A 23,351-nucleotide genomic window follows, 5' to 3' on the forward strand; every position below is an offset into this window, starting at 1 on the left:
CGCCTATACGGCATCAACTCGAAAGACCTCATTCATCTTCTTCCTCTTCATGAATTTGTCTCTAGGAAACTGTCTGACACGTACGGTTCTGTATGCACCTGAATGCCCGAAGGCTCGGAAAGCCCTGAAGAACTGTGAGATTGTAGGTTCTAATTTGAAGTTTTATAGCTCATATTCGTACCCTGTACCCAAATAATTCCTGACATAATTTCACGGTAACCTATGACCAAAATACGAAATATGAACATTGACTTGTCAATAATGTGTTTGACTTCTGTTACAGATGGTGTGCCTCCAGCCAGACACTGGATGAACGGTTTCGCTACCCGCCCGGATGATAAGCAGTCGACGTTATCCAGGTAACCAGCATGTGCAGTATTTTAAGTTTGTGGATTACCATTTCATCCATAGTGATACGTAAAGGGAATGTACTATACCTTACCGAAAATTGTAGGTATCATTAAATTAGCTCACTCTGGAATCCCGAAAGAAATCCCTGAACCTGAATAAATCAAGCACCTTATTTAAGTGGGCATTTCATTTGGTTCTATCTTGTGTCCAGTTACACAGTCTACGATGGAAACTGTCCAACGTGGAAATATATTCCCACGAATGATAAACCAATGAAAAAAAAAAGAATTCCTCCAAATGTGATGCAATAATTAATTTCAATATCGAAATGACACACAAAATATTGCACCTTATTTCGTTGTTGTTGGTGTCTTTGATTTTTTATGATCTTATATAATCTCTGCAGTAATAGTCTAATAATAATTTCGTTTGGCTATTTCTAGCTGGGTGCAGCGCTTGTAAGGCAGACCCTCCGATAAGTGTGGGAAGCATCGGCTATGTGTAGGTAACTGCGTGTTTTTTGTGGTGGAGGATAGTGTTATGTGTGTGAGTTGCAGGGATGTTGGGGACAGCACAAACATCCAGCCCCTGAGCTATTGGAATCAACCCCGAACCGGCCGGGAATCGAACCCTCGACCCTGTGAACCGAAGGCCAGTACGTACGCTGACCATTCAACCAACGAGTCAGACTATAATCTCTGTAGAGACTGATCAATAATCAGTATTGTGAGGTACAGTGCGTTCGCTTACGGGTGGGGCCGGGAGAAACCTTGCTGTCTTAGCACTAATCACTTGCAGGCTTGAGATGCGCCAGTCAAGGTCGAAGCATCGCTTGCCGTGCACTAGCTACGCTGTCGGGCGGAAATCAGCTATCTGTATGCTTCCACTGTCTATATTACAGAGCTACCAAGACACATTAAGTAATTAATTAGTCTACGCAGTGCTAATCATGTTATAGGCGATGTTCGAAGTTCTGACATCGCTTAATTCACCAACTTTGTCCTCCAGCAATACTCTTCGTTTTCGCTTAGGAATTGAAGCGTTTAGCGATCCTCTGGTCCTTAGTTTGTTAGTCGTCTAACAGTTTCTCTACCCGGAACTGGAGCACACGAATATGTCATTGCAAATTGTCTGCGCACCTCTCTACGTGACTCTCTTTTTACATACAATATGTATCGAACATCAAAACTCTCTGTCCAAGCGGGCATTAGCCTGTTGCATTTCTAACCACTGCGCTACACACGCCCTGCACAGTTGGCTGGCTTACAACTGCCGCCTTCTCGAACTAGACTCCAGCTTCTCAAACCCGCCCGTGGCTAGCGAGGTTTCTCCCGGCCCCACCCGTAAGGAAATGCACTGTATTTTATTGTTATGTTCCAACTTCTGAAGGTGGCACAGTTTTGTAAGTTAACATCCAACACATTCAGCCATTAGATTAATGATACATTAAAGTTTACTAAGTCGTCTTCTAATTTCTGGTGTAAGAGTAATGGGCGGTAAAAGATGTGGTTGATGATATGGAAAGGAGCTCCGCGGTCCCAATCAAGAGGACCGTTCACATGCCACTTACGCATACAGTATTGTATATATTTTGGGCGTATCTTGTTTGGAAGATACTACTCCTATAATGTTCTATTTTTTACAATTTGCTTTACGTCGCACCAACACAAATAGGTCTTATGGCGACTGTGGGACAGGAAAAGGCTGTATAAGTGAGAAGAAAGTGGTCGTGGCATTAATTAAGGTACAGTCCCAGCATTTGCCTCGTGTGAAAATGTGAAACCACGGAAAACATCTGCAGGGCAGCTGACAATCAGGTTCGAACCCACTGTCTCCTGAATACTACTGGATACTGATTGCACTTAAGCGACTGCAGCTACCAAGGTCGGTCATATAATGCTCTTTGAGTACATTCTGGACAGAAGATCCTCGTCCGGCTCCATGGCTAAATGGTTAACATGTAGGTCCTTGGTCGTAGGGGTCCAGGATTCGATTCCAGACAGGGTCGAGAATTTTAACCATAACTGGTTAATTCCCCTGGCACGGGGACTGGGTGTATGCGTCGTCTTCATCATTTCATTTCATCCTTATCAGGACGCGCAGGTCGCGTACGGGCGTCACATCAAAAGACCTGCACATGGTGAGCCGAAGTCCTCGGGCACATCCCAGCACTAAGAGCCTTACTCCATTTCAGCTGATCCTTAAAAAGACCATTTAGTTACTCGCTCTGCATTGTGTATGTCATGATAATATTATGCCAGGATTATCCGGCAGCCAATATTCTTGCTCAGTTAGCACCAACCAAGAGACATGTGTAGGGTAATTTCAAGTTATACCTACGGATGTTGAGCAACGATCTCCACTACACCAGAACAGCAAACTACGTTACAACTAAACCACCAGGTTTTGGTCTACTCTAAACATAATCACAACAAACTATGGCCAATGTGCAGATTCCCTTTACAATTGGAAGAAAATCCCTTCTCCTGGATGTAACTGCGGTGCTGAAAGACAAACTGTTCACCACATTATACAAGATTGTGCACCAACAGGCTTATCAGGTGATCTAGCTGAGTTCATACCGGCTACCATAAACTGAGTTAATTTATAAAAGAGACCGTCTCTGTGGTGTAGAGGATAGTGCGATTAGCTGTCACGCCCAAAGGCCCCGATTCGATCCTCGGTTCTGCCAAGAAATTTGAAAAGTGGTACGAGGGCTCGAACGGGGTCCACTCAGCCTCGGGAGGTCAACTGAGTAGAGCGGGGTTCGATTATCTCCTCAGCTATCCTCGAAGTAGTTTTCCGTTGTTTTCCACTTCTCCTACAGACGAATGCAGGCAACTTGCTCACTGTCTGCTGTTCGAAACTTCTCACTAATCATATCCATGTATTTCTGTCTAATTTCCTCGTCCTGGAGATTTTCTACCTTTATACGTTTGCAGACAGATTTCACTTTCTCTACCCTAGGCTTAGAGATACTTAGTTCACTACAGACCAGATAGTGGCCTGTATCATCGAAAAATTCCCGGAAAACTCGTACATTCCTAACAGATTTCCTAAATTCGAATTCGGTTAAGATAATTATAGTCTATTATGGATCTGGTGCCCCTAGCCTCCTATGTGTAGAGGTGAATAGCCTTATGCTTGAAGAATGTATTCGTAACAGCTAAACCCATACTAGCACAGAAGTCCAGCAAACGCTTTCCATTCCCATTAGCTTCCATATCTTCCTCACATTTACCAATCACCCCTTTCGTATCCTTAAGTTCTAATCCCAACCCTCGCATTGAAATCGCCCATTAGCACTATTCTATCCTTACTGTTGACCCTGACCATGATGTCACTCAATGCTTCATCAAACTTGTCAACTTCATCCTCATCTGCACCCTCACATGGTGAATACGCTGAGACGATTCTTGTCCTAATTCCTCCAGCTGACAAATCTACCCACATCATTCGCTCATTTACGTGCCTAACAGAAACTATGTTGCGTGCAATGGTATTCCTGATAAACAGTCCTACCCCATACTCTGCCCTTCCCATTCTAACACCCGTCAAGTACACTTTATAATCTCCTATCTCTTCCTCGTTATCTCCCCTTACCCGTATATTACTTACTCCTAGCATATCCAGATCCATCCTCTTTGCTGACTCAGCCAGTTCTACTTTCTTTCTTCCATAAGCTCCATTAATATTGACAGCTCCCCATCGAATTCCATTTCGTTCGCCACGTTGTTTCCAAGGAGCCCCTCGCCTGTCAAGTGGGAGTGGGACTCCGTTACTCCCATAGGTCCGAGGCTTGCTTAAAACGTTCTGAGCTTGGTAAATTCATGAAGCAGGATGCTACCCTACTTACACATAGTCCAAGTGAAGATCTCTCCTCGAACGGGTTATGGACCACCAGTGGATTGCTTAGTCCTAGCCGCCTGAGCACAAGGAGGGCCATGACTCAAAATATGTCCGAGATGGCCACTCCCATTCCATAGCAACTGGTATCTCGACTCTCAGGACCACTTACTAGGCCACTCAGCCGTTGCCCATGGTTCACGAACTAGGACGTGACTACAGTAACTCACACCATGAACCATGAATATATAAATAAATGTATAATATTCTACCTTACTGGGTCGGTGATAAATTAAAAAGGTGGGTCACAGTGTGAGAAGGCACATTTTACCAAATTTTGCTGCCCTTTTCTAAACCTGGCTAGTTCAGTTCGTTGACTTAAAAATAAACTAAAATAAATCTTAAAGATACGAGTATAACGGGACAGGAATCGCGATTATGTGAGTGAATGAGGATAAGAAACTTTAATAATCGAAAACATAAAATCGGATGAAAATAACATTAATAATCCCATAAATAGATACCCATGAAATACAAGTTCACCTCAATAGCCAAGAAGTGGCAACATGGCCAATTAATCTCTTCCGAGAGCGTGGGGTCATTACATAAACACTGCAGAGCGTCTTGATAAGTTCGAACAGATTGAACACAGTAATCGACGTAATTAAACGTCCTAATTCACGAGACTAGGAGCAGAAATTCTTCGCACATAAAGAAACGAAATTTAACATTACTCCCATAAATTCGGGATACAAATACACACGAATACAAATACAGGACTATCTGTTACCCCCAAACGGCAATGAATTTAAGATGAGCCCACGCTCATCGGGAAGGACGAGGATTGAAGTCGCAACCCCTAGAAAGCATAGGTGCTACCCCTCTAATAAAACACAATCAAATGACAAACACAGGAAGACCCAAGATACAATAAAACACAGAACAAATCCAAAATACCACCGCAACTGAAATATAAATTACGAGGAAGTACACTCGTTTTGCAGGCTTGGTGAAGTACGTACTTTTTTTCCTGGATCTTATCTGGTGATAGCATTGACCTTCCTTGGCGAGAGGGGGTGCATAGCCGTCTGCCCCTCGGGTACAAACAAAACATTACATCAGCTGACGGCTACCACTAGACGGTCCAGTTTCTCACACAACTGGGATCTGTTACGTGGCTTGCGCGCCCCTCTTCATGCATTGCACTGCGCTCTCAATACGGGGCACTCTGCAGGCGCTCTCGGCCTTTCAATATTATAAAAAAACCATTACTCTGAGTCAATTTCCTCAGATTCATAATTAGGCTTATATGCCGGACCTAACTTCAGGCCATTCAAATCAAACGGAATATCATCCGTGCATTTCATCTCTTTATACATCGGACTCCGGTTCATGCCACGTGCACAGTCATGAGAAAACTCGCCGGAATAATTTGGATAACCCTCTCTAATACAACGTTGAGGATACCTGACCCTCAGCTTCTTCAGCACCTGTGAAATATAGCATGCTGACCCTATCCTTAGGTTGCCCGGAACTCTCAGTAAGGGTCTCTCACCAAAGGTTACAAGACATATATGTACTTTATATTTTAAAGATCGTAGCTCCGCAAAACTACTATTCAATATAACCCAAAGAAATAACATAACATTATCTGACAATAATCAAACCTAAATCCAACCTAACTCTCTTATTACCACAAACAAATGATACAAAGCTACTACACTTACTGCACTTGCAAAAGTCCTGAGTAAAATTACCTGATTGCCACAAGGGCTTAATGAATGATTATTTACAAAGAAAATATATGCAAAGCTAACTCTCCTCATCTCATGCTAATAAAATCTGTTCAAACTTATCATGGCATGGTGACCTCACAGTTCCTCCATGCCGGACTCAGTAATTGGACTAAGTCCAACATCACTCTATCGTCGTCGTGGGTCGCTGGTCCTCAGTTCAGCTCCTGGGGTTGGTTCATTGTGATGCCGTCTGCTTGACTGATGAGTGTTGGACGGTCTCGTGCTGTTGACAGCTCTTGTCGTAGTTTCCATACCGCACTAACTGCAATTAGATACACAGTTAAACGTCCGCTGGCGCACTCCGATAACTCCGATTCCTTCATCTTCCACGAAGGGTTGAAAATACTGCCTAACCGGTCGAAAGTTATTTAACAAAATTCTTAGCACTCTACCGCACACGACCTCTGATTTGAAGTCTATTAATTGTTCCCTTCCTAGTTTGGGTACCAGTTATTTTTCCAGGCTACAGTTATTAAGTGTTTGGCTTTACATTTTCTAAAACGAGTCTTTCTGTAATTTGCAAACTCACGACGCAGCCTCATACGTGGCTGACATCTACAACGAGCAAGACTTCCACTTAGCGCGCTCTACTTACTAGTCCAGACAGTCTCCACGCCAGGGAAATCACCAAGATATACACATCACTCCTTTGTGCAGAGAAGAGTTTGGTTTCCACGCTTATCCCGCGCAAGTTGTACAACGAAAGGCAATGACTATTAATACCGCAAATCAATTCATAGCACTCAGAAAATTATGATAAATTTTTCTGTCGTTTTAATTTTACCGGATTTCGTCCATAAGCGTAGATATTATCCTCGTTTCACAACTTGCCAGTCCTGCTTTCTGCCGCATTTCTTCTTATCAGGGTGGCACGTGTGATTCCCCTAACAGCATTCGAGTCGCCCCATCCTTTACACGCGATTCCCTTCCTCTCTCTCTCAGCGTGCCACGCCCGTCCTGGCGTTCTCTGCCTCCCTCACGTTCTCAGATACATTTGGCACCTTTATGATTTCGACTCCCTGATACCACATTTCTGATGCGTTAAATATTAATTTTCTCTCACCATGAACGATATGGTTCAATATTAAGTACTCATCTCGAAGCCTGGTTGGATCCTCAACAGCTGTCATAGATGACCTAAGCACCGTAGAGGAGACGTGCCAGAGAAATGAGGTGTGGGGTAGTTTCCAGTTACTTTCCTCATCGAGTCAGAATTTGCTATTACATATCAGTCTGTCAAGCCTAACCGAGCAAAATTTTCACACCACTCGTAACATTGGCTGATAGCATACGGAAAGGCATTAAGCGCATCGTTCATACCTTAGCCACTTTCATATCGTCAAAGCGAAGGATAAAACAGACGGGTAAATGAAAGTAACAAATTTGATTTAGTCCATACCAGAAGACATAGTGCACTGTAAACACTAGGTCTTGCCAGCAAAGGCCTCCTCCTAGGACTCTGTTATTGATTTTACGGGCGGGCTGAGTGATTCAGACAGTTGAGGTGCTGGCCTTCTGATCCCAGCTTGGCAGGTTCGATCCCGGCGCAGTCCAGTGGTATTTGAAGGTGCTCAAATACGTCAGCCTCGTGTCGGTAGATTTACTGGCACGTAAAAGAACTCCCGCGGGACTAAATTCCGGCACCTCGGCGTCTCCGAAAACAGTAGAAGTAGTTATTAGGACGTAAAAACAATTATTAATAATAATTAATAATAATGTTATTTGCTTTACGTCCCACTATCTACTATTACGGTTTTTGGAGATTATAATGAGCCAGAATTTTTCCCTCACAGGAGTTCTTCAAACGTGCTAGTAAATCTAACGACGCAACGCTGGCGTATTCCAGCAGTTTCAAGTACTATCCTATTCATAGTGTACAGTTCTGAATCATAGCCAATTTAACTTCCACACAATTGTTTATTGCCGATTCACTGTAGTATATTCATTGTTTAAGAGCCACAGGTCTATTTACTTTGGTTACAACTCATAATCTTTAACCAGTCACATCATTCTCTATCCGACAAGCTTCTCGCTCCAGCTGTACTTTGAAATCGTGCGCGCAGTTTCACAGAAGACACTAGTCTTCGATTAAGTTGTTGATACTCGAGTGCAGTTCCCATGAGAACATGCGTGTGCATCAGTCTAGCTTGCTACCAACAGGCAATGCACTCCTGTCCCCTCAGTGGTCTTCACGACTAGGAGATCCACAGATTACTGCGTTTGAATGAGACTTGCATAAGATGGTCATTTTACTGCAGATTTATCTACGACAGACATCACCGATGATTCTGCAAGTTCTGGTTCTTTTTCATGTAATTATCTGAATTAGAATGAGAAACAACTGACGTGGATCTTCTAAAGCACGTAACACGAAAGAAACAGTGAAAAAATAACTAAATGGCAAATCAGATAGAAATAATACTAAGGCAAGGAAAACCAACTCTGTTCAGGAGCGGATGGAAAAGGCTTTCAACATTCGTTAACTTGACTCAAAGTGAGAAATTAAATGGCGTATGGCTTTTAGTGCCGGGAGTGTCCGAGGACAAGTTCGGCTCACCAGATGCAGGTCTTTCGATTTGACTCCCGTAGGCAACCTGCGTGTCGTGATGAGGATGAAATGATGATGAAGACGACACACACACTCAGTCCCCGTGCCAGCGAAATTAATCAATTATGGTTTAAATTCCCGACCCTGCCGGGAATCGAACCCGAGACCCCTGTGACCAAAGGCCAGCGCGCTAACCATTTAGCCATGGAGCCGGACACACAAAGTGAGATAGCATAATTAATTCTTTGTAGGCCGCCTGTCCCCCTGAAATTAAACTTGTTGAAGCTGAATGAACATCTGAGTCATTATCTACTCCAGAAGTAGAAGTCTCGCTTCTGAATAATTCGATATTTTGACGGGAAAGCAAACCTACGCCTTTTCGGGAGAATCAAGACAACTCTACGTTAATAATAATCGTTATGCCCGGCTAAGGAGCGCGATTGAACTTATTTTGCTGATATCTTTATATTTTTCTTTTCCCAAAAATTCATCTTCTCGCTGTGGTTTTCCTTGCAACCAGGTTTTGCTGGTAGTAGTGCTTTAATGGCCTGCAAAGGGGTGATTGTCGACTAATTATCTGAACTTAGACCTGTCTAATACAGTGTCATCTCTGACGCCTATTTCTTGAAGATCTTTTCCAACTTCTAGCAGCCAATTGTTTTTTTTTACTTTCATTGGTAGGGCAAGGTTCAGAATTCTCTTTTTTTCCTTTTCTTTTTTTTTTCAGTTGGTTTTACGTCGCACCGAGACAGATAGGTCTTATGGCAATGATGGGATAGGAAAGGGCCAGGAGTTGGAAGGAAGTGACCGTGGCCTTAATTAAGGTACAGCCCCAGCATTTTCCTGGTGTAACAATGGGGAACCACGGGAAAGCAGCTTCAGGGCTGCCGACAGTGGGGTTCTAACCCACTACCTCCCGAATGCAAGCTCACAGATGCGCGCCAATATCCACACAGCCAACTCGCCCGATGTTCATAATTAGTTTGGTTAATCTCTGATTTCTCATTCTGAGAATATTTCCGTAAAATTTCGAACGTTTTCTCCTAAATTTATCTCGGAGTTTCTCAGAGTGTTGCTATAAGTAAAGAGATATTATTATCATCCAGATTCCCCCTGTACCGACTGGTCCAAAAATTCTTCTTAAAATTGTTCTTTCATGTTTTTCTGCATCTTTAATCAACGATCTGCCACCCATTGATCAGTGTTTAAGATGCATATAGTGCTTCAGACTTGATTATAGTGTTCTAATGCCTCCTTAAATTTGCATTTCGGGATATGGATTTTTTATTACATCTGTTCCAAGTGAGTATGTATGTATGTTTGCTTCACGATTCCGTCCTAAAGGTTGGATGGCATTATTATTATTATTATTATTATTATTATTATTATTATTATTATTATTATTATTATTATTATTATTATTATTATTATTATTATTGACAGCTGAGGAGTGTTTGCATTAAGATGGCCTGTTCCTTTCTGTTTCTCTTCAAGTCAAAGGAACTTCTGATTCAAGCGGTGTCCGACTCGTTGGCTGAATGGTCAGCGTACTGGCCTTCGGTTCAGAGGGTCCCGGGTTAGATTCCCGGCCGGGTCGGGGAGTTTAACCTTCATTGGTTAATTCCAATGGCCCGGGGGCTGGGTGTTCGTGCTGTCCCCAACATCCCTGCAACTCACACACCACACATAACACTATCCTCCACCACAATAACACGCAGTTACCTACACATGGCAGATGCCGCCCACCCTCATCGGAGGGTCTGCCTTACAAGGGCTGCACTCGGCTAGAAATAGCCACACGAATTTTTTTTATTCAAGTGGTGACGACGTTCATTGTTTTTTCACATGGGACTTCATACGGAATCGAGAGTTTCAACGTCGTTACGTCGAAGGGTTTCATAGAATACCGCTCCAAATATGCACTCACTAATATTAATTCAATAAAATTAACTAACTTTCTCGCCACTACTGCTCACAGAAATTTTCGCAGGTTTATTTGGAGTTTCTCTAAATATTTTTAGAAAATAAACTTATATAATTTTTATTTCTGGAACTAATCATTAAAAGTGTAAATTATATTTTGTGGACTAGTGATGTAAAATTCCTTTACAGAGTGAACCACCGAAAACTGGAATTCCTTCTAATTAAATTTCCGAACATTGACCCCTTTAATGAATTGTTCTCTACAGAAAAAAGTTATCTCTATCCATTTGTAAGGAAGATACATTGAAAGACAATACAAAAGTGCGGGATGTTTCAAAACAAAGTGAAGGTGGGGTTTGACTAAAGTAAGGTGTTGTGTTTCACAATCAGTAGCGTGGAGAAAAGGATTTGATTAAGTGTGAAAAAAACAAATCATAAGAAAAGAAAATTCTAGACGAGAAAATAAACGTTTTAACTCTTAAGAAGCATGTGCACGCCAGTGCCAAATAGTCTTATTATTAATATTAGAAAATATCAAAAAACATCTTGTGTCGTGCTTTAGAGGTTTTGTGGTAGTTTTTTCCCGGTTGGGCAGGATTCTATTCTCGACACTGCCAAGTGTCTAATTCTGGTTTATAAAGGAATACAGGGATGGTGGTTTTGAATCCCTCCGTTGGCAGCCCTAAAGATAATTTTCCACGGTTTCCTCATCGTCACACCAGGCAAATGCTGGGGCTGTACCTTAATCCGAGCATCACTGAAAACCTACTTGTGTTTGATCTCATCGACCACATCTTTCGCAGCCCTGAGTCTCATAGTGATCTGCAAAACGATACGTGTTACCAAACGACAGTGGTCATAAAAAGAGCATCGCACTTCGCACTGACGTTTGTTAGTACTAATTTACGTACCATTTCAGACAGATATATTAGTTTCATATGAACTGAATTCGATTATATCCTGCTTAAAATTAACTCACCTTTATTCATTGTTTGATACTCAACGCCGGATTAAGACTGCCGTCAATCTCTCAACAGTATGAGGTTCTACGGGCTCGGCTAAGCAAATGAGAGATCAGTTTGTAGGTGCGGTACTGCCCAATGCATTAGCCAGTTTTCCTTTGTAAAGTATTTGGAAATTCCTCTATTCCGATTCCCCCCTCCCCCCATTTTTACGGGTTTCCGGTACATATGAGTTCCAATTTACACAGGGTTGAATGTAGTATAAATTAATTTTCAGATGCCGATGAAATTCTCAGCTGGACAACACATTGGAATGTAGGCAATTTTTCGTTGTGGCCACATTGGTCCCCACCGCCTAGTAGAGTGTGGATGTTCTTAACAAAAATAGACAGTTAAATATCACAGTGTAGAAAACAATGCTTTAAACATTCCATATTCATTGGAAATACAACAAACTTTTGAACATGATTTTACACACAATATTTTGATCGATATATTAGATTCTCTTAATTATCTTATTGTATTCTTGTAACTGTACTGATCTCAAATTTAAAGAACTTCAATATAATTTCAAATCCTTGTATTTTCGAAAGAAAATCACTTGATGTCGAGATATATCGACACTTTAATTATCGATATCGAACTAATATCGATATTTTAGTATATCGGAACGTCCCTAATTGTACGCCACAGAGACTCAGGTCTCATCGCGATGAAGGGAGGACAGGTTTAGGACTAGGAAGAAAGCGACTGTGGCCTTAAATAAGGTAAGAGCCCTCGCATTTAAATTATGTGATAATGGGAAGTCATGGAAAACCGCCGACAGTGGGATTCAAACCAACCTTCTCTACAATGCAAGCTAACAGCTGAAAAGTCTGATCCGCGCAGCCAACTCACTCGGTACAGAAAGTAAACACTGTTTTATAAATGTTAACCTCACCGTACTTCTAAAAAATGTCGATTTATGGAGAAATTATGATGAGCTGTATCCCTGTAAAAGAAAGAAAAGGTGAGGAAATATGGTCGTCAAAAAAACACCGTAAGAAAATAATTTATTGAATCATCGTCCAGGTGGTTTTAATTGGCAGGAAGTGGCAGTATTTCATGGTCGACTTCTCAGAAGATGTTGCCGTGCAGAATTGAGCTTTAGTGCCGATCAGAGGAATGAATTTAAAAAATTCAAACGGGGCTGTTTCGAGTTCATGGTTGCTGTCCGAATCACTATCTAAGGTTCTCCATTCAAGACGTGTGGGGTCTCTCAGGACCTCTCTGGCCGTCGCTCTTTCATTTTATTATGATCATATGAACAAACTAGGAGAACTTGATTACAGTATTAATAGCCTTCCAGATTTCTTTTTCGTTATACAGCCAGATCATTACCTCATTTATTATGTCCGTCAAGCTGATACGAATCATACGATGGTACACCGGCATTCCAAATGCTTGGAGTATTGCATTTGTCACTATGATCCTATCCCGCAGATGCAATAGTAATTCTGTGCTACAGAACACTTGACGATGGATCGTAAATGGAGCCCTACTCTTCTCAGTGAAGTACTTTAGTACTTGGTAACAGGTTCCAGTATTCACTGACGACGCTACCTAGGTACGTGATCTTCTCGATCCTCTGTATCGGCATTCCGTTGAGTACAGATAAGGATCTACTACACAGCCCTTGCTCACAATCATATATTTGGTCTTCTTTGAGCTCAGGTTTAGTTCAAGAATCTGACATCCCTCCACAAATGTCGACAAGAGTAGTGAACAAGAAAGGGCTTTGCTAGGTGAGTGTGGAGATGTGAACTTGATTGGGGTTGCCAAATTTTGCAACGTTGAATTTTCGATGTATCCAATTTGGATGTACCAAAGCTTCCATGGCTGCCACATTTACAATGTTAAGGAGTCAAAACTGTAAAGTAGTGAATTTTCAAAGTGTCGGAGTTTTGAAGAGTCTGAACTGCAAAGTGGTAAATTGTCAAAGTATCTAAACTACAAACCCTTTGCAGCTTAGATTCTATGAATTTGCAAAGTTGGCAGCACTGATCAAGCTCACTAGCTCCATACTCACCTAGCACCGCATTTCTCTTTTTCACTACTCACAGGAGCTGCTGCAGGTTCCCCATGCTGTAGGACATAAGGACGGTGTTGTCAGCATATCTGATGTTGTTAATCGTCACTCCGTTCACTTTCATGCCACTATCTGTATCATTCAAAGCACGTCTCCGAGTACAGTTTGAACAGGAGTGAGGAAAGAATACCACGTTGGCTCACGCTTTGTTTGATTGTGACTTCATTCTTGAGTTGGTGTCCTACTCGAACACAGACCTCCTGTTTCCAATATAGGTTTGCATTGATGCAGCTGTCTTCATCTATACATGTCTCTTTAAGTTTGGTAAACATTTCCTCATGTTGGACTCCGTCGAACGTCCTTTTTGAAGTCAATGATGCACATGGATACTCAGCAACTCATCTCTCTAGATCACAATGCCAAACAGGCCTTCTTGAATTCCAACGCTTTTGTGGAAACGGAACTACGAATCATCAATGTGCTTTAAAATTTTCCTGTATACAGATTTGTGATTCATCCGAATTTGCAACGGCGTCCTGATCGGGGCTGGAACACTTGCACGGAGTGACACTTGCACTGAGTGACATTTGCACGGAGCTTTTTCTCTACCTGATGACTCAGAAGTAGAATGGTCATACTAACATAAATTTTGGATACCTAATCTAATTTGATAGGTACTTTGACGAAGATGCACATAAATACTGGCCTCTCCTGGAAATCCAATACCACACGCGTAAATGCTTCAACATGTAAGAAAATGACTCAAAAGTATAAAATAGTCTTCGGCTCGCCAGGTGCAGGTCTTTTTGATTTGACTCCCGTAGGCGATCTGCGGGTCGTACACCTAGCCCCCGCGTCAGCGGAACGAACACAGAACCCATTATGGTTAAACTTCCCGACCTTGCCGGGAATCGAACCCGGGACCCCTTGACCAGAGGCTAGCACGCTAACCATTTAGCCATGGAGCAGGACAATAAATTCCATAAAATGTCCGCATAATAACTTAAAACTTAAATGACATAATACAAAATGACAAAAATGACCTAATAAATTAGCATTTTTTGCTATTTGTTTAACGTCGCACTAAGACAGCGAAGGTTTTCGGCGCGTGTGAAAATGGGAAACCACGGAAAACCACCTTCAGGGCTGCCGACTGTGGGGTTCGAATCTACTATCTCTCGAATGCATGCTCACTGCTGCGCAACCCTAGCCGCACGGCCACTTCCTTGGTAATTAGCATTTCTACAATGTGGGAACTATGATAAGGATTTCTATACAAGTTGGCAATGTCTATTTAGAACCAACTGAAAGGTGACATGTCATCAAAAATCCTAGCTCTGGTAATCACGGTAGTGAATTTAGATGCAATTTATAAGTAACTGTTAATTTTATAAATGCCGGTCCCATGGTGTAGGAGTAGCGTGCCTGCATCTTACTCGGAAGCCACGGGTTCGATTCCCGGCCAGGTCAGGAATTTTTACCTGAATGTGAGGGCTGGTTCGAGGTGATTAGATTCGAATTGAGGAGTTATCTGATGGTGAGATAGTGGCGCTGGTGTAGAGAGCCAAGATTAACTACCGTGAGGATTCGTCGTGCTGACCACACGTCACCTCGTAATCTGCAGGCCTTCGGGCTGAGCAGCGGTCACTTGGTAGACCAAGGCCCTTCAAGGGCTGTTGCGCCATGGGGTTTGTTTTTCTGATTAATTTTATACATTGTAAGAGACATTTACCCGACTTAGCGCCGTTTCCAGCGAACACCACGGGGAGGTAGTCTCTGTGCGTTCCTCATAGATAATTTTTTTTCGCTTTGTGCAAGTTCGTCAAGTTTTTTATTTTTTAAGTGCTGATTCAAGATATTTGCATGGTTATGCAGTGATATTCCATTGTCACGTTTTCTCTTTATTAATTATGATTCAGAATATTTATATATTTACAATATTTACATGATTTACAAATCTTGTAATATTCCAGGGTAGTTTCACTGCAGTTTCTGAGCGCAAGCAACACAAACTAGGAATGATCTTAGTTCGCCATCAACTTCAAATATTTTTGAAACCTTTGAAATACTCTCATCGATCTTCACTGCTGATTTCTTCCTTCTCTTCCCATGGATATTCAAAACTACCCTGTCAAATTGGTGACCGTAGTACTCTGCGTCATCTCGAAGAGTCTTGATCAGCGAATATACATTCGGGTGCGCTGATTATTCTTTGGTTCCAGCCTTCAGAAACGTTATTGGTCGGATGCCGCCTTCCACAACAGTTCCACATATTCCTTGGCATGTGCTCGTTATCCAGCCATTGATCAACGACATTGTCGTAAAACACCTGTAGATTCTGATTTTCAGGCGAGCTCTCTTGAATACATAGCCAACCATTATCAATCATTTCTAGTGGAATGTGCGCTAGTGCTGAACACATTCGAATATGAAGTCTAATTTCATTTTCCCTGTACGCAGTAACAAGGCCACAATCTTGTACTTTCCTCCAAAGACACTGATTAAAATGATAGTTGCAACCAAATACTCAGCTTGAGGAAACAGCGTTTTAGCTGATTGGACGATGGCGATTTCGAAATCCATAATACGTGTAACAGGGTTCCATCCTAGTACGTTGTTTTTAACAGCTTCGAAGAAACGGGCATAAGGTTTCCCGTTTCTTGTTTGGTAACAGCGCGTAGACAGCTGGTACCGTGTTGGTTTCTTCCCAAGAACTTCCAAGATCGGCGTAGATGTTAAGTAACTGCCCAAACTGCCTGCTTGAACTTTTGAAGGTCCCGTCGACAAAGAAGGAAGAGCAACTTGATAAAGCAGATTTTCCTTTCTCGTTGGCAAACACTAATATCCTGTCTTTAAGCCCCCTGTTGTCGTCTTCAAGTAGGTATTTTCCACCGTCGTTCATTGCTATGTGTCTTTCCTGTATTATTACACCTCCAGAATCGATCGGGTCTTTTGTGGGTCCCATTTTTTTCCGTCAGATGCGATGTAATGATTGTTTGGCACAAGGTCATAGCCTCTATTGAAGAGCTGGCCTATTTCTTCGGTGTAAACTGTTGAAATCATACTGTCTGTTTCCCTTCCAGGTTTTTTTTGCATTTACTCCAATTTCTTTTTCACTTCATTCGCCGCGTCGTCCGGTATGCAAACATGACTTGTCTCGCCTCAAACTGTATTATCTTTCGTTGTTATTCTTCCTTTACATTTACTTTTCTTGAAGTATACGCACTGCCAATAAGTCATTTGATCTTTATTGGTATAGTCCACAATATACTGATGTCCGTCGTAAATCAATAAAGGCGGTCTCAGTGAACTCCATAGCTGCAGAGCAATTATCACCAGTTAAACACGGAACACTAGTTGTCACACAGATATCAACTGTTGCAATGAATTCCACTAACCGGGTGGGCCTTCCCCTCCCCTATTTCTGGTTTTCCAACCCTCCTTGGGCCTCCGTGCAAGTGTCACTGTTTGAAATAGCCATGCTTAGTAATATCCGGGAATTTTTGGCTTTCCGTACAAGTGTCAATACATTCCATCTCCGTGCAAGTGTCACTCCGTGCAAGTGTCACAACTTCGTCCTGATCAGCCTGATTATGCGGTGGCCTTTGCATTCTCTTGCGGTAGGCCTCTTCGACAAGCTCACCAACGTTGTCTGCAACCAGTCATCTGGAAGTTCTCCATTCTCGTACGTCTTGTTGAACTTTGTCTGCAACCGTCCTTTCTCTTGCTAACAGCGAGGTTAAAGGAATTCTGGTGAACGTTCGTTTGGCCCTGAAGCTTTCGCAGTTTTCTTCCATTTTAAGGCCTTTTCTACCAGAGCCATGGGCCCTTCGCAGCCTGCCATTGTTCTAGGTATTCCCTGTTGTCGCCGATTTGTTCAGGTACATACGCCGCGCCTTCAAATCTCCATTCATTGTCAGGTTGCCCTTTCTTGTATCTATCAGGCAGTTCGGTTATTATGTACAGTATTTTTACAGATAATATTAATGGAGAAATTTGAGATTTTCCCTTTTAACCCCCATTAGTATAGCTACGGTACTGTATACTAATCAAATAATATACACCCCGCTAAAGAGTCCAGTCCTCCCTGAACTTACGCACCGAGAAATTATGTCATGTCGTAATGTACAAATAAACAAACAAACAATAGACATACAAAAAATGAAGTGAACTCTCTTTCAAATTTATTTATTTTCTATTTTTTTTACAATTTGCTTTACGTTGCACCGACACACATAGGACTTGTCGCGGCGACGATGGGATAGGAAAGGGCTAGGAAAGGAAAGAAAGCGACCGTGGACTTAATTAAGGTACAACCCCAGCATTTGCCTGGTGTGAAAGCGGGAAACCACAGAAAACCATTTTCAGGGCTGCAGAAGGTGGGGTTCGAACCAACTATCTCCCGAATGCAAGCTGAGAGCTTTGTGACCCACACCACGTAGCCACTCGCTCTGTTCCCATTTGATAATTTCTACACCTAATTGGATTTGAAAACGAAGTTAGATGAAAATTTTTTGAAATGTACACTCAACAACACAAAATACAAATTTCTTTCAAAATACTCTTGTATGATATAAGATGATCACTATACCTCGGATTTGTAGGTGGTAATAGGTTAGAATGCAAAGTAATTTGGTTTGTAGGAAGTGTCATGCAACGCGTTGCACAATAATGTAGGAAGAGTAGCATCAATTCAAGGAGTTCAATAGGCTGTACCCCTAATATCTATGCAAATCTCATAGCATAACCGTTGTACAGTGTAGGGTATACGTGTTATTGGCTTAAGTAAGTTTGCATTCTAACCTATCAACACCTAATAATCCGGACTCTTATGATCACATCCAGTTTACGAATATCCTCACGGTTTAAGAATGTATAAAATTTAATATTTATTTCCAGTTTTTTTTTTTTTTTGTGCAGTTAAGTGCAAATACAACATTTTAAAGGATGTCTACGGTGTACTTACAAACTTTTTGCTAGTAGTGTACTCATGCTGAGAGTAGCTCTGGTAAAGACTTCATGAGGTCCAAGTTGAATACTCTAGAAATGACATGTTATAGTCCAAGGTTACCACTTTACGTGTTAAACTAGGCAGGTGTTACGGTTTACTGGCGACGAGGTTTTAAAACGGCCACTTAGACCCACGCTGTGCCCGGAGGATTGCGGCTCCTCTGATGTCAGTCACTCTTATCAGAACAATGGGATCGAACATGGATACGGCTCTTCTGCAAACTTGTGTGCAGAGCAGTGCAGTCGGATGCTATCAGACGGTGTATCCCAGGGCAGAGTTCGTATTATATAGACAATGTGTTTCATTCTATTGATGGAGAATCTTTGGACAGAACAATTGTGTGAGTTTTTATACGAATGTCATGCTCAAAGCTTAAAGTAAGAAATAAATTGCATACTTTTTCAATGAGGACTGAGTTAGAATTGCTTAACACAGACTAGAACCAACTATATTCAATGCGTTACCCCCTGTGGGTAGTGGACGCAGGTATAGAATACACCCACGGTATCCTCTGCCTGTCGTAAGAGGCGACTAAAAGGGGCGACCAAGGGATGATGACTTCAGATTAGTACCACTATGTGAGGAAAACCACGGGTTTGGCTGGCGCCCGTGATTAGTACCACTGTGTGTTGAAGACCATGGGTCTGCCTTACCTGAGAGTAATACCATTCGCACAGCTGTCAGCTCGTATCCGGGAGATAGTAGGTTCGAACCCCACTGCCGGCAACCCTGAAGATGTTTTCCTGTGGTTTCCCATTTTCACACCAGGTAAATGCTGGGGCTGTACCTTAATTAAAGCCACGACTGCTTCCTTCCCATTCCTTGGCCTCTCCTGTTCCATCGTCGCCATAAGACCTACCTGTGTCGGTGCGATGTAAAGCAATTAGTAAAAAAAGAAAGTGATACCATTATGTGAGGAGCACCATGGGTTTGTATTGCCCGTGGGCGTTACCATAATGTGTGATACACCGTGGGTCTACATTGCCTATGATTAGTCCCACTATGTAAGGAATATCAAGGGTCTTCGTTGCTTGTGAGTAGTAACCGTATGTGCGAAACACCAGAGATTAGTGTTACCTGTGGGTTGTGCCATTTTGTATGACATACCGTGGATCTACATTACCTATGATTATTACAACCATGCGAGAAACACCATGAATCAACATCACCTGTGATTAGTACTACTATAGGAGCAACACCATGGTTGTGCTTTACCAGTGATCAGTACCATTATGAGGGACCGGTGTCCTGGATTTTGGATCCCTTTGGGTAATAAGCATCACCTCAGTAATTAAGGCATTGTGAATTGGATCCACTGATTTTTTTTCACGACCATTTTTCCATCATCGTGCGTTTTGGATTCTGGTCGGTAGATGCATTTTGAAGTTTTGATTTCGTTCACCTCGTACCATTGTAGGCCGATGACCTAACTCTTAGGCATCTTTAAACAACAAACATCATCATCATCATCATCATCATCATCATCTTAACGCATTACTGTTATTATTTCACTAGCAGAACCTACAATTCCTCCCGCATTTAAGTGAATTAGAAATCGGATTAAACACTGATTGTCATGTAGCTTACCTCTAATCAAACTCTCTGGTACCGGTTCGTTTCCATTCCTTCCTCGGCCGGTCTCGAAGGGAAGAAATTGTCAAAAAACAGAGAAAGTCCGTCACGCTGCAAACAAGCTGCTTTACTGTCATCGTCGCTTTACAGGAGACTCCACGAGCTTCCCAAGATGACAGCACTAAACAGAACACTGTTCTTATTCTCGCTTCTGAATAAAAGTCGTGATCGGAGTGACCTCCTTGATCGGGATTCCCTCACTTTATCATCAAATCTAATATCAAATCTTATCATCAAGCCAACGACAAAGGCACTCAGTTAAGCCTATACCACCCTCGACCCCATTTTGAAGGACCCCAGATTGAGAAAATTTTTCCCCAAAAATATCTACTTAATATGATAATAAATACACAGATATTGGGTTCTGTCGTTTGAGGCGACTAAGAGTAGCGACCAAGGCATGCTGAATTTTGAACCTAGAGATTACCTACGATAGTTCCATCATGCGAGGAACACCATGAGTTGACTTTTCTTGCGATTAGTACCACTATGTGAGGAATACCAGGGGTCTGTGGGTGGATCACTGTGGGTTTATAGTACCCATATATAGTATCCACCATTATGACGGAGGCTCACCCTCTGTCCAGATTCGGTTGAATACCCCAAGGAGATAAAGATTCTATTCTCGCTCTGGTGTTTTAGCATCTGGTTTTGGACATCATGGGTCTGCGTTCCGAGGAACACCACGGGTCTGGGCGTCGCCTGTTTTTAGTACCACTGTGTGAGGAACGCCATAGATCTGCGTTACCTGTACGTAGTACATTGCCTGTGAGTTGTACGACAATGTGTAGAGCACCGTGAGTCTACGTTACTTATGATTAGTACCGCTACCTGGTAAATACCATGGTTCTACTTTATTAGCGATAAGTATCATTATGAGGGGCCATTGACTTGGATTTTGGACCCCTTTATACAACAGGCATCATCGATTCAGGATTATGCTTTGGAAGCAACCACTTCGTCAGTATATACCATAGTTTTAAGTTAGTTTCTGGGAAGGTGGAGCATTGCGGGTCGGATCCACAGAGTGTTTTAAGTTCATAATCATTGTTCATCATCGTGTTTTTGAATTCTAGTCAGTGGACCGATTTTGGAATTATTTTTAACTTTCAATTTTGTGATTTGCATCCGCTGATTATTTAAAATTCATATTCATCCATTCATTCTTCATCATCACCTTTTGAATTCTGGTTAGTGGATAAATTTTGGAATTTTAAATTTTCATTACATTTTTTACCATTTGGGTCCGATGACCTAGATGTTAGGCCCCTTTAAACAACAACCATCATCATCATCATCACCAACACTGTGCAAGTGGTTATTTTCTTTAATTCCTTGTAAACATCTTATACGCATGAGCATGCTACCAGATGATGTTAAACATATCTTCACGGACTCGTCGTTGTTCGATATGCAGACTCCATGCATATGTGCTGTACGCTGTGGAATCATGCCAGAACCAGTATTATTTTTTGACCATCTGCTATGACCACGAACGGCTTTCTGAACTGCATAAATAGCAGTTCAGTTCATTAAAATTAGAACGTTGATCTGAGTGTTTGTCAAGACCAGATGAATTACAATAGGAAACGTCTTAAACATTCGTAGACTGAGAAGAAATTAATGTAATAATAATGATGTTTGATCAAATTCCTTCAGTTGTTATTGATTCTGAGAGATACTGTCGATTCGAGTGGGTCAGAAATGGAAAGAATGAAGCCCCATATAGCGAGGAGGAGAGGAATTGTGCCGACTGCCGAAGCCTGTCGCACTCTTCTGGGTTGATGATTAATGACTGACAGATGAAATGAAGCAGTATTGTAGTGTGTTGCCGGAATGAAAGTTGACAGGGAAATCTGGAGTGCACGGAGGAAAACCTGTCCCGCCTCCTCTTTGTCCAGCGATGAGAGGCCGGCGAACAGCCGCCTGAGCAACGGAGGTCTCTCATGGTCTATAATGAAGATGAAATAGATATCTCTAAGCTTATCGAGGAGTAGGAATTGGGATACAAGATTGAAGGTGAAAGCATTGGAAGGCATAATGTTAATAATACTGTCATTGGCTTTACGTTGCACTAACTACTTCTACGGTTTTCCGGAATTTAGTCCCGCAGGATTTATTTTACGTTCCTGGAAATTCACCAACACGAGGCTGACGTATTCGAGCACTTTCAAACACCACCGGACTGAGCCAGGATCGAACCTGCCAAGTTCGCGTCAGAAAGCCAGCGCCTCAACCGTCTGAGCTACTCAGCCCGGCAGCATAATGCTGGCAAGTATGAAAGAAAGAAAGAAAGAAAGAAAGAAAGAAAGAAAGAAAGAAAGAAAGAAAGAAAAAAGAAAGAGTTATATTTATATTCCTGTCCAGAGTGAGATCGACTGCCATTTACTGATTACATCAAATCCTCGTACGAAGAAACATTGAATAGGTTCTGTAAACAAGAAGTGTACAGAAGAGTCTGAAACAAAAGAGAAAGATGGGACATCACGAGAATAATAGCTCCCAGGAGAGCCCTCATCTGAATTCCGAATTCATTTCGGTGATCCTTGTGTTCAGAATGTTACTTTTATCAGCCGGATCAAAGCTCTTGTACAGTACAGAAAACAAAAATATATGTAACATTAATGCCTAGGGTTCGAGTAGACGTTCAAAATAAGGTCAACGCTACGGTAAGTGTAGTGATAACTGGAGATCGGATTTTGGCATATATGCATATTTTGTGTGTTTCAAGATACAATATATGTTAACCGGAGAATTGCGGCAAATATGGTTACAAAAATACGGGTGGAGATAGATTTCCGTGACAACTTCGCCCGGCGCAACTCTGATTTTGGGTGAAATAACAGACACGTTAAATAGCCAATTAAATTCAACAAATTCAATTTTATTTACCGAGCGAGTCAGCCGAGCTTTGAGCTTGCATTCGGGAGATAGTGGGTTCGAAACCCATTGTCGGTAGCCCTGAAGGTGGTTTTTCCGTGGTTTCCCATTTTCACACCAGGCAAACGCTGGGGCTGTACCTTACTTAAGGCCACTTCCGGTTCCTTCGCACTCCCAGTCCTTTCCTATCCCATCGTCGCCATATGACCTATCTGTGTCGGTGGTAACGCTGGGGCTGTACCTTACTTAAGGCCACTTTCGGTTCCTTCCCACTCCCAGTTCTTTCCTATCCCATCGTCGCCATAAGACCTATCTGTGTCGGTGGGACGTAAAG

At 42.1% G+C, this 23,351-nt stretch overlaps 1 protein-coding gene across 1 annotated transcript in view; it reads left to right on the forward strand.

The window, feature by feature from the left end:
- Positions 1–23,351, forward strand: part of LOC136873862 (calpain-9) — a 1,061,895-nt gene that overhangs the window by 710,266 nt on the left and 328,278 nt on the right. The window contains exon 3 of the mRNA XM_068227619.1: positions 284–359. Coding sequence (XP_068083720.1) covers positions 284–359 — 76 coding nt within the window. The remainder of the gene's footprint in view (positions 1–283; positions 360–23,351) is intronic.

Source organism: Anabrus simplex, chromosome 1, assembly GCF_040414725.1.
Source record: "Anabrus simplex isolate iqAnaSimp1 chromosome 1, ASM4041472v1, whole genome shotgun sequence".
Taxonomy (NCBI): domain Eukaryota; kingdom Metazoa; phylum Arthropoda; class Insecta; order Orthoptera; family Tettigoniidae; genus Anabrus; species Anabrus simplex.